The sequence below is a fragment of the Micromesistius poutassou genome (genome assembly GCF_964030765.1).
Source record: "Micromesistius poutassou genome assembly, chromosome: 5".
NCBI lineage: Eukaryota > Metazoa > Chordata > Actinopteri > Gadiformes > Gadidae > Micromesistius > Micromesistius poutassou.
Window position 1 is genome coordinate 14,258,789 of NC_140275.1, and position 17,251 is coordinate 14,276,039.

Genomic DNA, 17,251 nt, shown 5'->3' on the forward strand with positions numbered 1-17,251 from the left:
AAAACACCAAATGATGGTAGCAGATCTTTCAATCAACAATCTACCATTGACACGTTACTGAAAATGTAAGCCTACACAGCTTATACAAATACAAAATCATTCACTGGACAAATTAAACACTAAAATGACTATCAACATACAGCATATAGGCCTATTTTTATATATACATCTATATATAAATCTTTATATTGATTTATAGCTATATCTATCTTTATAGCCTATATATGACGAAATTCGTTGCTTTGTTTTGGTGACACATTTAGCGGGTTATATTTGTTGCAACAGCTTTCTCTCCTGCGGAGCCCCTATACACCCGGAACCTTTCTCCTCTACGTGTTCCTGATCGGACTCTTATTCCGCTGGACACTTTATGGGTCGTGACGTGGTAATGGGTTGTTGTCCAGGTAGCATTTTGAAAACTTCTCTGCACTAATCGAGATTTACGTGCTAATAATTTGATGACAATTCTTTCAAACCAAGTGTTGTGCGAAGTTGGGAACTATTGTGTTTTTCTGGACCAGGACCAACCTGTGTGGTGAGGCCCGCACCTCGACCGACTAGCCACAGCCAATTACGTAGCACACATAAAATAGGAGTTGTTATGACGTCATCTGCTCTATATAACACTACGTTACTATCATGTTACCAAGTTTATTTATTTTGTAGGAGGCCGACATGTGGGTAAGCGACAACAGCAAGTTGGCCAGCACGTTAACCGTCTAATGTTAGCATTCACGTTAGTATTAGCACTCCTATATAAGCCGGATGAGTATGACTCGTCATGTGTTTCGTCTTGTGTTGTTTTGTTCATCAGATCATTGGGGGTTCGCTGCTCATATCTGCCGTGTGACTGACACCACCGCCACTTTTACATCAACATGAAACTCTTCAGCCTCAGCATCCTTCATAAAGGGGCCACCAAATCCCACCTACTCAAGGCGGCCTACGACCTGACCTCTTTCAGCTTCTTTCAGCGCTCCAGGTGGGTGTGACCAGGGCCACTACCGTCTCCCGTATTACCGTGTACCTTTTTTAGACTGATGGTTATTACAATCTAGCTATATCTTTTACATTTTTACATTTTTAGTGCTATTAATTTGCATTGAGCGATTGTTGATTTACTAGATACAAGGTTGTCTGGTTTCGTAATCCTCATGTGCATCGTCTCATTTGGTTTGTAGTATCCAGGAGTTCATGACATTCACCAGTGCCTTGATTGTTGAACGGACATCACATGGAAGCCGAGCCTCTGTCAAAGAACAAGGTATACATGAGCACAAACATTCCTCCCAACGCTAACAAGGACTCCCCATTACATCCACCCATATTCCACACACACACTAGCACAAATGCCTGGGTCCTCTACCAAAACCATTACGGGTTCCTTCAGTCATCTTAATCACTGCTGTATTTAAAAGGCTCTGCAGTATGTCCAATCAGAATCCCTTGCAAGAACGTAAACTGTATATGTGCTGTGCAGATAATGAAATGAAATGAAACAGTCCATGTGCAGGTTATTCTATAAAGTGTGGAAATCCTGTCTGCCAAATGACAATAGTAATAGTTGTTGGTATAGGACATAGACTTGTATTACCCACGTGACGTTATTGGCTCAACAGGCGTGATATCCGAAAAGTGTTTATACCAAACAATGCCCCTTCTCCTTCCTTCAGAGTATCTTTGTCATGTGTACGTGAGGAACGATGACCTGAGTGCGGTCGTCATAGCAGACCATGAATACCCGCAGAGAGTCTGCTTCACACTGTTGGACAAGGTGGGCAGCGCAGCTACACAGACAACCTGGAATCATTCACTCTGTCTTGACACTAACTCAAAATAAACCATTTTGGATGTGTCATTTTTAAACTTCTTTTAGGTTTTAGAGGAGTTCTCAAGGCAAGTGGACAGTATAGACTGGCCTTCTGGAAACCCTGACACCATCAACTACAGATCCCTAGATATTCACCTTGCTAAATACCAGGTACCATTTTTCACCATGTCATACAGTGTGTGTGTGTTTAAATGACATGCAGGACAACTATTAGCAGACGCTTTTCAACAGCTTTCATACAGTTTGGATGTTGTGTGCTAAAGTCAATTAAGGTGATGCTGCCTGTATTTTAAGTGTGGAGCAAACAAGAGTTCTGATAATGTATTTGTATGCCAGATGTATTGCATCATACATGATAAGCTGTATAGACCTTATTCTATAAACGTCACCGCGTTCGCGGCGGCCATATTGTTGACATAGTTGACATTCCTAACATACGCTACACACGCAACCTTGTCAGCACTACTTTCCCCGCACCTTTTTTTCCACAATGGTTTGTTGTGTTATCTACGGCTGTTCCAACAACAACAACAATAACAATTCAGCACTTAGTTTTTATGCCATACCAGCAGTGAGAAAATGGGAAGTGAAAGAAACTGAGGATTTGAGCCAGAGCAGGAGAGATTTATGGCTGGCTAGAATTATTAGAGAGAAAGAGGAGAGAAATATTAGAGAGAAATATTAGAGACTTTCAGCCGACTACTCATAGCAAAGTCTGTTCCCAACATTTCACCACAGGTAACGTTAGAGTTAGATCGGTCTAGCTCACATAGCCTCACATAGTCTATACATTATTTTATCACAGGGAGTAAGTTTTAACGTTACGATGGATGGTTTCCATCAGACAGTGAAGTTCACTTTACCGGCATAAGAGAGGTGCGTCTTGAAATTCCCTCTGCTGCCTAGCGTTAATGTGTGCAGTAGCCTAGTTGTCAGCGCAGCTTCCGTATGAAGGTGGCTGTAGGTCTAGAATTGGAAGGTAGCCTAAAAGGTATTGGTAAGGTAGATGATAGGTAATGCATTTATTACATAAACATTATTTACGCTGCTTGTGAACTCCTGGGCTGTATATGCAGACACTGTATTTACAAGGTAATTGCATAAATCCATGTACGTGACGTCCGGTAACAACGACGGGTCCTTGCTTAAAGTGTCAGAATCCAGTTGATAAGGGTCAACACTGCCGATTAAACTGAGTTTGTCTAGATAACATGCAAACGAAGCCATAATATTGATAACTCAGAACGACAGCTCACTTCACTCAGTTCAGACAACTCACTCTCAATCAGTGTCATGTCAACAAAATGGCTGCGGCGATGTAAAAATTGGCATGTGAATAACCTAATAATAATATACATAATAATGTATAGCTAAACAACCATTGGAGTTCAACTTTATAATTACTATTTTAAAGTGGAATCTTAAAGTTCTGCCATGTTGTTTCTGGTTGCTTTGTGTAGAAAACTACTACAAGTTTTAAGCGTAACAATAATAGAATAAAAGGTGACTGAAAGCTTCTGTTTCTGGCTAGAATCCCAGGGAGGCGGATGCAATGACCAAGGTTCAGGCCGAACTGGACGAGACAAAGATTATTCTGGTGAGACATATCTTGAGAAAACCTTGGATGGCTTGTGGTTGCTGGAGTTGCACAATGATGCTAATGATGGTCCTATCTGTTTATCTAGCACAACACCATGGAAAGCCTGCTGGAGAGGGGGGAGAAACTGGATGATCTAGTGGCAAAGTCTGAACACTTGGGGAACCAGTCCAAAGCCTTTTACAAGACTGTAAGTCCTGGAACCTTGTTCCAAATGGGATAAATTGCCTAGCAGTCAACGACCCTTCCTAATTTGATTTTGTGCGTGTGTTTATTTTTCTCTGTGCAGGCACGGAAGCAGAACTCATGCTGTGAAATCATGTGATGCCTCTGCCTTGTCCCCTCGGACATGCCTCTCTGCCTTTCTGCTTTTCCTACGACTCCCATCATGCACCTGCCGCCAGCTCTCAGCACATGAGCCAGATGCTGCTCAGGGTAGACGGACTGGGAGACATGGTGGAAGACCATGGGCATCTAGATCTGGTCTGACTGGTGGGAGCTAAAGGAGGTGGCTGAATGGGGTTTAGCCAGGGAATTATTTTTGAACCTTTCAAAGGTAAACGTCATTGTGGTGTTTCAATGCCAGCTGAGGAGTTAATAGTGTGAACTTGTGTATTGGTGGTGTGTTGTTCAAATGTCTTTAAAATCGCATTTTCGGTATACAGATTTTAAATTTTAAAGGTCCAGAATGGTGTTTAAGCTTTACTCCTAGGAAACCATGAAAGAACATTAACACTAGGTGTCTGTTCTTTTGTTTCAAGTTAAATCCTGACAATCTGCCATTCTTATTATAAACTAAAGCAAATTATAAAGAAAACAATTTCAAGGTTAAATCGCTCCCAAATCAAGAGTTTGACATAGGCATAGTGTCTGCCCACTAGTTGTCACTGTTGATTTACTCCCATTTGTTTCTGTTTATTGAGGTCAGCTGAGGTTCTGTAATGTTAGCCCAACCAGCAAGGGGCCTTCTCGGATGCGACTGGACCTTTTGATAACGATTATTAAAGTTTTCTTTGGTTTTGTTTTAAACCTCATGATGATGAGCAAACACTTTCAAACATTCCCATTTAGAATTGATGGACCTTTCACGACACAAATGTTTCTATGCTAATAGTTGGTGACAGTTTCAATGAGCTTGTGAGTAAAGTTTATGTTTGGATTCAACACATTTGTCGGATTGATGTGCTCTTGCATTGCGCCTTATCGCTTCATGGATCCAATGTCCTTTATGCTCCTTTCCTCACTCACAGTAGACTGGTTCTTGGATGATGGTCCACTCATAAAACAGAGCCTAGATGTAATGAGATACATGGGCGACTTGGATTTTAAGCCCAGACCAGATGCATATAACCATGATATTCATGGAAATGGATGTGTAACTGAGTTCATTCCATCACCTGTTGGCACAACCCTGTCCTCACCATGTTCTCGGACTACATATTCCATGCCCGGTGAGTGTCTCCTGAATTTGCTCTGGATAATTGAAGAAAATCAGTAGACATTGTTCATCCCATTTTGGTAACTAGACATAATCTCAATTTGTCTGCGTCATCCAATTTACTTGTCTGTTTTGCTTTGGATTGACCTCTGGGAATTGGAACCATCTATTTAAGTTAAGACAGTGTTCTCAGTCAATAACCGATTATCCATGTAAGATGAAGAATTGCCTTTGGTATTGTGTCTGGGTGTCTTAAGATGTCTTACTTTAAGTCTGCAGTTGGTGTGTGTTTGAGTGAGAGAGAGTTGTTGCTTCTACACCTTTTACAGTATTCATGTGCAATACCTTTTTTTTTTCTTCTATTTTTTTGTTGACAGAATACAGAGTAGGCTAGAAAGGCAGGTTAGAGAAACCAAAACCTTGTAAGTCCACAGGGTTTCTGCATTGGTTATAGCCACCATGTGTCGCTCATTCCAATTGTAATTGGCTAAGTGTCAAACATGCAGCAACTGTCTATTTACCAATAAAATTGTTAACTCCAGTAACATCACAACTTTTTATAGGAGCCTATACACTCGATAGAGTCCACCAACAATTTGAGGAGTAGGCCAGGAACAATTCGTAGGCTTATGTTCTATCTGGTGGGAGTTCTATAATATAAATCTGTCGCAGCCAACTGATTTGTAAAAAAACAACAACTTTAAAATCTTCCATGGCTCAAATGTATGCAAGCGTGCCCAGTTGTTTTATTATTTTCTGATGTATTTCTCTTGTTGAAATAAAGGAATATTGATAACATAACTTTTTTCGTATGGCCTAGGCCTACTATTTGATCATTTGTCTGTATTAATCAAACAACAGGGAATTTGTTAAATCACCCACATCACCAATCTACTACTTTAATCTTTCTCCGCCTCCATGCTGTTTGACAAGGTCACCATGCGTTTTCTTCTCCAACTTCAGAAACACTGATTCGTCATTTAAATTGCGGCAGACAACTTAAAACATATGCGGACGCGGTCCTCGATGGCTGCAACTGTGGGTCTATTTAATGATATGCGGCAATACATGAACAAACATCGTTTGTTACCAGTATTGTATACATTATTGTTGTCGATTGTGTTCATAATATGCATGTGTCCCCCTGTTAATATACATCGCCATGGACTGCATTATGCGTTACGTGTTTAATTTGCGTGTGTTTAGACAGATGGGCGTGCACACACGCGCGCACCAAGCATCACCCGCATTCATTCATTCTTTTAAACACTCACTCGCGGTAAAACTATGTTTTCTCACGATCAAATAGGCCTACTCATCAATCCAGTTCAGTAATGGGCTTGTACACGATGTCTTTGTCAAGAACATATGTGTTTGCTGTACGGTGTTTGCAGATGCATTGATTTAAAAATAGGCCTACTATTTACCGCTGTATCAGCTGTTCTTTCCCAAATCATTTAACCAATCATTTACCCTAAAACTAGATTTTGTTTTGGAAGCCTGGAATATACTTTCTCGAATGTATTATTGTTGTTATTATTATTATTATTATTATTTTAACGCATGGCATAGCTTACTATACTTCATTCATGTTCATTCATGCAGCCCTATGGAAAAAAAATGTTTCCACAATCCACACGCTATTTCTATGCAGTTTCACACGTATGCATAATCTTTGACATCATAATATTTAACATGCAAGTGTAGGCCTAGTGGTGCCTGGTTGCTGCGGGGGAAAATCAGCTTTGCGCCGGGTGCAAACTAGCAACGACACGTGCGTCGGTGTAGAAAGTAAATTGCGCCGGGCGCAAGATAGGGCCCTTCTTCTGTTTGGCGCACATGGCTAATTTGCATACGCGCACAGGACTGTCGGAATGGGAACATGTCGGACTGGCAGCATGTAACCATAACAACGGCTAACGTGTAACGGTAACGGTGGTCCCGTTAAAATAATGTCAATGAATCAGCTCAAGCCTAACGTTATCTACAATCGTTGTTCTGGAACCAACGATAAGGATCTACAACTTGTAGGCCTATTTAATAAGCCTAAATTGTTCTGTGCTGTGTCCTGATTGGCTGAAGAGAAATAGCCACATCGTTGCGTTCTAAAACTGGACCTGGCGATTTGACATGTTCAATCTTTGGCGACTCCTTGCAACGCCTTGCGACGCCTTGCGACGACCAGTTCACACTGCTGCAACTTTTCCCCTGCGACGTTCTAAAACCGTCTCGTTGCAAGTCGTTGCGTCGCGAATCTTTGGTCTGAACTGGGCTTAATGTCTTCGGCGAACGTTTTTATTGCCGTGCCGCTTCCGTGACGGTTCTGGTGGAAATTGCCCTTCACTCAACATTCACACAATATCTATCATGTTGGATAACCCCGATTTTGCGATCGGGTGCTCTTGGAGTTAGAGACAGGATAATCTTGGCCGATTTTCGTCGATGAGAGTGTGTTCTCTGCATTTTCACTAGGACCCTTTTCCTTCGCCTTATTCTTCTCCATTTATTTCTTTATTTCTATCTCATAATGTCTCCTGCGTCTCTATGTCGCGTATTTCCTCATCTGTCTCTATGCCGCTCTGACAACGTTGCCCCTGGCAACCGATAGCCGTGGACGCCATCATGGCGGACGGACTCAAACCCCTCCCCAAAAATCATGTGAAAATCACGAGCCGTCCGACAGCTGTGAACCTGCAATGCTGACACCTATTGGTGATTTACTGGTACTACTGCCTTAACAATGACACTGGCAATGGATAAGAGATAAGGATAATTTAATAGCATTTAATGGAGCCGTGTAATAACATATAAATAATAAAAATCAAAAAATAGTCTGATAGACTGTTTAATATACAACACATGACTTATTTTGGCGTACAAATAACCAACTTGTAACCAAAGACTACGCTATGTAAAATGTGAATTAACTTTTATTAGTAACTTTGGTAAGTTTCAGATTTCAATTTATGAATAACATCGATGGAGGGGGGCCCAAAAAATACAGTGCCTAGTGTAGTCCATTTATTTAATCCGGCTCTGCTTGTACACGATGTCTGGGTCAAGAACATATGTGTTTGCTGTACGGTGTTTGCAGATGCATTGATTTAAAAGTACAACTTACCGCTGTATCAGCTGTTCTTTCCCAAATAATTTAACCAATCATTTACCCTAAAACTAGATTTTGTTTTGGAAGCCTGGAATATACTTTGCTCGAATGTATTATTGTTATTATTATTTTAACGCATGGCATAGCTTACTATACTTCATTCATGTTCATTCATGCAGCCCTATGGAAAAAAATGTTTCCACAATCCACACGCTATTTCTATGCAGTTGTTGTATGAATATGAATAATCTTTGACATCATAATATTTAAATCAGGTTAATAGTTTGCATGTTTGTGCTGTGTCAGGCATGCAAACTGGTTTGGGGTGGAAAAAGGTGAGAATGATGCGTGAGCCAGACAGGGGGGGGGGGGGGGGGGGGGGGGGGGGCAGCCCCGATTACGGGGACGATGACGGCACATGCACCGTTCCAAGACAGCAAGTAGGCTACACCAAAACCAACCACTAGGTGTCACTATTTACCCACTCAACTTACCAACAACGATACAAAAACAAAACAGGCCTGCAAGTGGAATTATCTATTTGAACTCCGTTACATTTATCTTTGCGTGAATTTCGGGATGACTCGTCTGCCAATGACTTCATTTGGTTGTGTTTTAACCGGTGATTGTTGCGCCAAACTGTTTCCCAAATCGTCCCGCTTACATTTTCGTCTCGTTTTTATTCGTTAGCGAAAGTGTCAGAAGATTTCGTCGTAGTTTTTGTCATCCTAAATTTATTTTTATTTAGTTATCGTCTCGTTTTCGTCAGACTGTAGACCCCCCCCCCCCCCCCCCCCACACACACACACACCCCCCCAATGTTTTCTCTATTTTTTCTAGTCTATTTTAGTTATTTGAGATAAACCCTATGTACCTTTTTTTTTTTTAAGAAAAAGAAACATGGATGCCAAATCAGATGGTCTATTTTTTATTCATTGATTTAGTAATGGCCATGACCTCATTCCAGCTGAGATCCAAAAGCCATTTCAAAATCAACCCCCACATGTGCATGTGACATCACATGCACATGTGTTCATCCAGATGTATGATGGATAGATCAGCCTACCAGTTGGTACAGTCCACTTGGTAGGCTGGTAGGTTGATCTATCTCATACATTTGCATGTGACGTCAATGTGACGACAATTTGAAGTGCTTGGCATGTCAACATCACACCTGGTGATAAAAAAGGAGCACTTTTATTCAGATTTGACAGACCCCAGAGGAGATCTGAATTAAATGGGCTAATAGAGGAATGGGGTAAGGGTAAACGGTTATGTTTATTTAAAGCAGGGTTACAAAAGGGAAAACAGTATAGTCGGTCAATAAAAACACCAAACTTGATGTTGTTATAAACCACTTAACACAATTCAAATGCTCAGGTTAAACAAATACATACAGAATGCAAATTACTACATTGACCCCATGTCAAGACTATTTTCAACTACATTCAAGCACACACATTGTCTGCAGTATCTCAGGTACATAATGATAACATGAATAAAACAATGGCAAAAAGGGTTAGGTGGTCAGCTGGACGAGTGCTCAAGTGGTCTCACAAATCAGACTTTCCATTCACATCTAAAGTATAATGGCAGACAAGCACAGATCTGGAAACAGTGGCCTGTATAAATATGTATTAAAATCCTTGAAAGTTCATCCACTCACAAAAATACGTTTTCTTCAGTGGAACATCTCTTTGGTGGACTAACTAGGTGACTAACCTCTTTACTTGAGGTTAGTCCTCAAGTAAAGCTTGATGGTTGCTGTCCCTGCAAGTATCTTGATAATCTCTCTCAAAACATAAAAGCTGCATGCCTATGAAGAGTACAGATACCAGAGGATGCTACAATACGCTCTACTGGGGCAGCTGTTTGGTATAAATTATCTCAATGTTGCAGCAGACACACTCATCCAAATGTTTTGTATCAAGCTTTCTGCTGGTCTGTGTGTAAAGAAGAAAAAGACATTGAAGGATGTAGTGGGGGGCAGAACCACAAACCTAGAGAAAATGCCCGGCATTCTTAATAATACTTTTTAAAAAGGTCAAATTTCCATTAAAATTAGGAGATTATTATATTTTACTTAAAATATATGTACATTGTACATAATGGCTTGTATATTACAATAACATGAATAGTTCCTCAAGAAAATTTATCCTGGAACCACATTCTATCTATGTTAAACATAGTATGTTTAGAAAGCTCTAGACTATCTAACGATATTTCTATATCATGGTAATAACATGTGTAGTGTCAAGGTCAATATGGCGACACATCCCTACCTCTTGAAAAAAGCTTTCCAGCTCAAAATCTTTGATATTCATTACATCTGGAAAGGCAAAAGTTCTGTTCTGCCAGCTCTTCAAACTAAAAGGAAAACCAATGGGAGGACATATGGGAATAAGAGGACCTTCTTAAGCAGGATCAATTTGTGCTTTAAGTCACCATACTCACGTCTTCCTCTGGTGACACAGAAGGAGGGAACAGCTCAACAGAAACACAAGTGGGGTCAGTATCTTCACCCAATAAACCAACACTGACAACGACAAAGACACAGTAACAACAGTAATCAACATCCCAGATGTATGATGGAGGCAGCGGCCACCAGATGATACAGCCCACTGCCACTGGGTATATCTTATCATATAGACGCTCGGCTTGTAGTACCTGATCAATTAAAAAAAAGTTAAATATGGGCTCTTTAACATGTATATGTGTATATATTTTTAACAAGAATTGGACACCCACGTTTCTCAGGGAAACTGTGTGTGTGTGTGTGTGTGTGTGTGTGTGTGTCTCACAGTTACTGCTGGTCTTGATGGTGGTGGTAATCACTGGACCAGAGCCCGCCTTAGTCAGAGCACTCAGACGGAACTGGTACATCTTGTTCTCCTTCAGGCCCTCGACGGTGACCGATTTTCTTCGCGGGTCCATCACCGACACGTTGAACAGCTCTTCACACGTCAATAAAACAACATTTTGAAACAATCCAATAAAACATTAACTTGTGGGAAAGTTGTAATCGAGGGTGGGGGGGGGGGGGGTGGGGGGGTGGTGGGGGCAGAGGTTTCAACTTATACTTGAATGACTTACTTGACGTCTGATCAGGTAACCCCTGATCGGCTACTTCCTGCACTATTTCCTGCCCGGTCACCCGATAACCTATGATTGAGCCTGGATGACTTGGATCCTCTTCATTGTAATACCACTCCAGCCTCACAGAGGAGGACGTGCTTGTCCCAGGTCCCACCAGACGCAGACTCTCTACAGGCTCTGAAGGAAGGTGGGAGGAGTACAGAAAGACAGTCTGCATTGTGGTGCGGTGGGATTCATTTGACCTGTTTGCCAAACATGGGGGGGAAAAAGGCCTTTGCGTTTCTTTATCTATCAGTATGAAACATGCCAAGCTAATCTCTTAGCTAGTACTCTAACGAGTACTAGTGTGGATACAAGTGTGTGTGCCTGGTTTAAGCAGCCTCACCGGGCCTGAGGCAGACTGATTGGACTCTGGGGCTGGGTGAGGCTGCACACCAGTTGTACATTGAGCCATCAATGTGCACAGGTTAGACCAGCCATCGCAACAGAACACACACTCTGGAGATCTCTTACGTGGCAGCATGGATCACCATCTAATGCTATCAGTCTTTCAAATTCTACAATAAACCAGTGTCCAACCCCACCGCCCTGCGTCCTGGTCCAGTAAACGCCATCTAGGTATTGTGTGCCAACCACCTTGGTGAATATTGCTACACCACTTTTACAGACAAATTCGATTTTATATGTATCTGCAGCATCAGCACATTAGTAACAAAACACAATGAGACACTTATCAGAATTTAAGGTAGCCTTTGTTTATGCAAACGTCAGTATTATACAGGCATGTGACCCATAAATGCACTAACTGAGTTCAAGGAAGTAGCCCGTCCGTATCTCCAGTAGTTTGTGTCCTTTCTCTGTACACCCATAGATATTAAATGTGTACCTTACACCATCTTTATAATCACCTGTAAAATGTAAAAAATATATTGATATTTGTTAATTTTCAGTATGTGTACGACAAATATTTATCAATGCAACCATGTCTGGGTTTATTCATTTTCTTCAAAAGGGATAATATTAATGAATATTTATGAGCCTACGTTGATTTAGGAGCAGCATGGTTTTTCCTCTTGGCAGCTTCCTCCATTGCAGAGTACAGGGAACATTTCCCAGAATGCACCACTCCACCGTATAACCACAGGTGGACCAGTCCTCACCTGTCCAAGATAATTGAGGCCCGAAAGTCACCTGCTGTTCCACGACAGTCCGCTCTGTTGGTGAGGGTCACATTTAGATTCATTAAGGGACTCACTCACAGAGAACTGTGCAGCCATAGTCATAAATTACAGCAAGTTAAGTAAGGGAGTGACAACAAAAAAAAGCAGTGGTTTTACAGCAGTTCAACATACTATATTCCATCAGTTAACACCAGTCAAAACGTTTTAGCTTTGCTGAACACACAGCTTTGCATTTACATGAACATTGCTGCTTCTCATATTGTGTACAGATATATTTTCTGTAGTCAATTTTGGAATTGAACGTCTGGGATTAACAAAGTGCAATGTTATTATACATATTTATTTGGGTGGTAGAACTACTGCAATTTAAATGAAGAACGTGAAACATGCAGATTTCCACTTTTTGTTTCACTATAGTTATATAGCGCACCTCCAGCCTGGACCGGTGGAATAGTGATGTGAGCCGGGGTACAGTATCCATCTAGGAGGGCAGCCTGCACTGTGACCTCACACTGTCCTGGACCAATAGAGATCTTTGCCTGGCATTGCCGTGTATCTGCGCACGTTGTATGGGATTCCCCTTCCTGTGAGCTCTGTATGTTGTAACCCTGAATGACAGCTTCTCCTGCTGAGCCGGGCACATGCTGAAGATGGACGGAGGGGGAAAAGGATTAGCGGTATGTTAATAGTAGTAGAGTGGTGTATGTTGAAAATGCACCAGTGGATTCTGAAATCAGCCTGGGTTGTTTACAATGGGATACAAATGAGTGAGGCACTCTCACCAAATTCCAAATGAGAGTAACACTGCGGCTGTTGTTAGAGAACTGATGTATCCTCCTCCATAGATCTAAAGTCACCAATGGACCTAAACCAAGCAGTCGGAAGGTGTGGGGAAGGAAACGGCGCCTGTCAATATCAATGTACATTGATTCTAGTCCAGGGTCTAATTTGATATAAATATTTGCTCTGTGTGTCTCTGAAGCACAGATTTAATATTGATAAGAAGCAGTGCTCACGTGTGCTGAAGGGCATGCTTTGTGACCACTCTCCGGGGGTCTTTCCCTTTAGACCACAGCTTACCCGGGGAGAGTAGAGCGTATTGGACAGCAGGCCCCTCACGGTGGCCTGACAAAGATCCTTGTCCCTCCTACAGCGCACCTGTTCATAATGCACACACACACACACACAGTGGAACACGCCACGATCAAATCAACCTCACAGCAGACCCCCTGCTACGAGGACCTCACGCACGCAACCGATTAGCCTTGTACTTAACAGGGCCCGCTGAGGGCCTGGGACACCATTCCTATTCCCGTCCTTCACTGAGTCACTCTTTCATTCTATACAATTCATCATCATTTAGTGTCTGTTCTAAATTTGAATAATAATGGAATAATCCCTCACCACCTCGAGGCTCTGGTTGAGCGTAACTTGGCAGAGCAGTTCGATCGGCCGTTCGAGCGGCCGTTCGAGCGGAGTGCCCTCGATGGTCCAGGACACGTTGGCCTCCGTCACCCCACGGCGCACGTGATACAACTTCACCACAGGGAACACTGAACCACACACCAGCACGGGAACTTAAAGGTGACGCACACATCTAGGTGGACACGCCCACTTGTGATGTCAGAAGGAGGCACATTTGCAAAACGGCTTGTAACGGCTAATAACACTCACACCTGGTGGTATAAAATGTCACCTTTAAGGAATGTAGGAATGTGCTGATGTCTAGAGAGAATGAAGGTCTAGAGAGAACAGAGAGTATACAAACCAAAATACTGCCAGTTCTATGCAGAGCTATACCTCGAAGACAGCCTTAATACAGGGTTCACACCTCGGTCGGAGATGTTGAAGCTGTATGGGGCGCTCTGCTGGCCGAGTGGGTTGCTGACCAACAGAGATAGGTGGTACTCCTCCAGGCTGGGCACCACGGGGAACTTACACAAGGACTCTTCACATTTGTACTGATCTCCAGGGTTCCATGAGTTCGGGAGGCTGGGTCGGTATGGGTCGGACAACACAAGTTATTGTTACACATTGTAAGGCAAGTATAACTACATAGCCACTGTCAACATAATTAAGTCCATGCATAGTGCTTTACATTGGCCGTTATTTTTTTGAATTAAAAGGCAATAAAGACAAACATTGGAAATCAACATTTAAAATAAAAGTATAAGATGTCGGATGTCGGAATAAATGTAATAGTGCAGACATATGTACATTTTAGACCCAAAGCTCAAGAGGGTGACCAGGTTGAGGACCCTGAACGAACACAACATTATATATTTTGAGACAAGAAACGACAAGTCCTACCCCATTGGTCACGTTGGTCAGCTAATGTTTACGTTTGTAATATATTTAACGTTCGCAAACGTTAACCAGCTCATGTGACAAAGCATAATTATCTTTCATCCTCTGTGGTATCGTCGTTTAGGGTACTTTGAGCGGTAAAAAAAAATCAACATGTCGATTATTCAGAGACACGTGGTTAACGGACATGCGCTCTGGAGGTGGTTCCTGAAGCATCGCCCCAATCCAGGCCAAATTCATCCTATACTCAAATTGGCGGAATGGTAATGAACACTTACATGTGTAGAAGCAGAATCTAGTCAGAACTGGTGTTAGCACTACAAATATGTGATCCTAATGTTAACTTGAATATCGTGTGGTCTATTAAGGCATAGAAGAAATTAATTTAACTTCAACATCAGTCTTGAAATGCAATCTGGGTTCTGCTGTCTCCATCTTTGCCATTCCAATATTTATGTATTGCTTTAGCACGACCATCAGGACTATGTTCATGTTGTTTTTTGAAGGATGACGAGGTCCTCTGTAGAACCTGAATGGTCCAGTGGAGTCTGGTACAATCTGTGTTGCTCCAGGTCGATTGCTTGCTTCCATGAATGCAACACGTCGCGTTTGTGTGCCAATTTGTATCACATTGGGCCACCGGGGGTACTCGGGGAACAGTGAATCAAAACACACAGGCCAAAACAAAAGCTCTGACCTGAACGGAAATTCCGAGGGACAAATGACTGGCTGTAGCATTGTTGTGGGCAAAGCTGGTATTTTGTCCAAGCAAGTTTCCCTAATCTCTGACGACATATCATGGTCCTGTTATGATTTACTAGTTCTTCTATGTGTTACATATTGTTTTCTTTTAAACAAATGAACAAACATAGCTAATACCAAGCAAAGCTTATTTACCAGGTTAGAAAAGCAGCCAATATTATAGTAAAATGGCATTTGTATTGTAATTTTGAAATAATTACTTTATGTAGATAGTCTGTGTCCGTTTGTTAGTCCCAAACAAATGATCTTTTTTGCCAGGCTCCCATGTGCAGATGACATTCCTCAAGTCTGACGTTTCACAGCTGAGGTTTCTGGGCTTCTCTGGTGGAACTACACATGTACAGCAGGCAGAGTGTGAGAGACACACACACACACACACACACACACACACACACACACACACACACACACACACACACACACACACACACACACACACACACAGAGAGTGTGTGTGTGTGTGTGGGTTTTTTTTTCTTCTCATAGATAAATTAATAACTTACTGCTAGGGAATATGATGGAGTGGTTGGTTTTGGACGTTGATGAATCAGTACAACTGAACCGCAAGCGTTTAATTTTTTGCTTATAAGGAGTTATAAGCTTGCCAGGCTCAATAGCCTTGACTCTGTCTCCAATGCTGATCAGGGTGTATGGGACTTGGTTGAAGGTCATCTCTGTGATGTTGGCCCTGTGGGGGGGGATGCAGCAGAGCAACGGCGCGCTGCCCGCCAGCATCACCTGATCAAAAGGGTACATCCTGTTGGTTGTTGCTGGCTCCCGGTGGAGCCCTGCAGAAGACAGAAGAACGGCGTCTTCCATCATCTCCTTTTACATTTTCCTTGGATTATCAGTATAATCTTACAAATATGATATCCTCGGCTAGCTGGGAAACCATGTGCCACTGCTTGGTCTTAACTGCAATTTAATAACCTATAGAGGCCAACCACAGGCAGTTGATTTGAGATGAAAGTTGAGATAAAGATTGTGAAATCTGAAGAATAAGACCTGCCTCTTAGCAGGTGCTTTCTCTTTTATCGTAGGCCTAGGCTATGACTAGCAGATCGCTCCACACAACTTACATTAGATGCCTATTTACATACTTTTTTTTTTTTTTTTACACAAATTCACGTTAACAGAGACTTCTGAGGAAACCAAGCAGTATTCCTGGTCGTCAAACCTTCCCCTTACCAAAGTTAGTCTTCCACTGGCTCCAGGGGCTGGAGATAGAGTCGTCATAGAAACGGCGAATTCTGACCGAGTGGTCAGCACATTCCAAAGGCAGAGGGGACAGCCAGGCCAATGTGTGTACTCCGTCAACACCATAACGAAGCACACTCTCGTTGTACTGCATCATCAAAACAGGTGGAGGGTGGGGGGTGAACACAGAGCGCTAATGATAAATAAGAGGGTCTTCTTTATCATTTCAAATACTATTTGGATTGAATTTTTTTGATCTAATTAAAATCCATGAAACCAAAAGTATGCATGAACATGTAGGCTACATTTAGGACATGAAGGACTTGGGAGAAACTACGCTTACAACGCGGCCGGGACGTGCGATTTGGAGTTCATAATATTCCTTCTGTTCCTGGATATGGCTCTGGTTGGCGAGCCATCGCACCACAAGTGTTTGGGTTTTATAGAAAGCCTGGAGCTCAAGGATGTCTGGGGAAGGATGCTCCTGGCCTAACCAGAGAATCACGTCAATTAACTATCACAATTATTTACAATATTATTTCACAATAAATAGTCATGTCATCAGCTGTCATCAGCCTTTCAGAAGTAGGTACAAACTTACCAGCTTCAACGCAGCATCCAGAATTATTTGCAGAGGATGTTAGAATGTATAAAAATAGCTGAAGAATTAAAGTTTTTCTCAAGTCCATATTTCACGAATTGAGCATTCAACTTCCTCCAAAGATTTATCACAGAT

The 17,251-nt window shown here is 42.0% G+C and overlaps 2 protein-coding genes across 2 annotated transcripts; one reads left to right on the top strand and one right to left on the bottom strand.

The window, feature by feature from the left end:
* The first annotated feature begins 366 nt into the window (after positions 1-366).
* Positions 367-5,661, top strand: ykt6 (YKT6 v-SNARE homolog). Its single transcript, XM_084468848.1, has 8 exons — positions 367-535; positions 815-982; positions 1,182-1,264; positions 1,674-1,774; positions 1,877-1,981; positions 3,363-3,428; positions 3,517-3,618; positions 3,718-5,661. Exons 2-8 carry the CDS (start codon positions 879-881, stop codon positions 3,751-3,753), a joined length of 597 nt encoding a protein of 198 aa, XP_084324974.1. The 5' UTR covers positions 367-535; positions 815-878; the 3' UTR covers positions 3,754-5,661.
* A 3,884-nt stretch (positions 5,662-9,545) lies between these two features.
* osmr (oncostatin M receptor) lies at positions 9,546-17,204 on the bottom strand (the record flags this gene model as incomplete). Its single annotated transcript, XM_084468175.1, has 17 exons — positions 9,546-9,915; positions 10,255-10,339; positions 10,427-10,508; positions 10,774-10,926; positions 11,066-11,245; positions 11,875-11,976; positions 12,112-12,282; positions 12,680-12,893; positions 13,032-13,114; positions 13,266-13,407; positions 13,654-13,802; positions 14,081-14,241; positions 15,519-15,648; positions 15,924-16,106; positions 16,507-16,663; positions 16,859-17,004; positions 17,117-17,204. 17 exons carry the CDS (start codon positions 17,202-17,204, stop codon positions 9,829-9,831), a joined length of 2,313 nt encoding a protein of 770 aa, XP_084324301.1. The 3' UTR covers positions 9,546-9,828.
* Positions 17,205-17,251: the final 47 nt, after the last annotated feature.

Excerpts from the sequence above, each read along its gene's own strand:
- ykt6 (XM_084468848.1), top strand. The coding sequence starts at position 879 with ATGAAACTCTTCAGCCTCAGCATCCTTCATAAAGGGGCCACCAAATCC. Across the intron at positions 1,982-3,362 it reads TTCACCTTGCTAAATACCAG|AATCCCAGGGAGGCGGATGC; the intron begins GTACCATTTTTC and ends GTTTCTGGCTAG. Across the intron at positions 3,429-3,516 it reads ACGAGACAAAGATTATTCTG|CACAACACCATGGAAAGCCT; the intron begins GTGAGACATATC and ends CTGTTTATCTAG.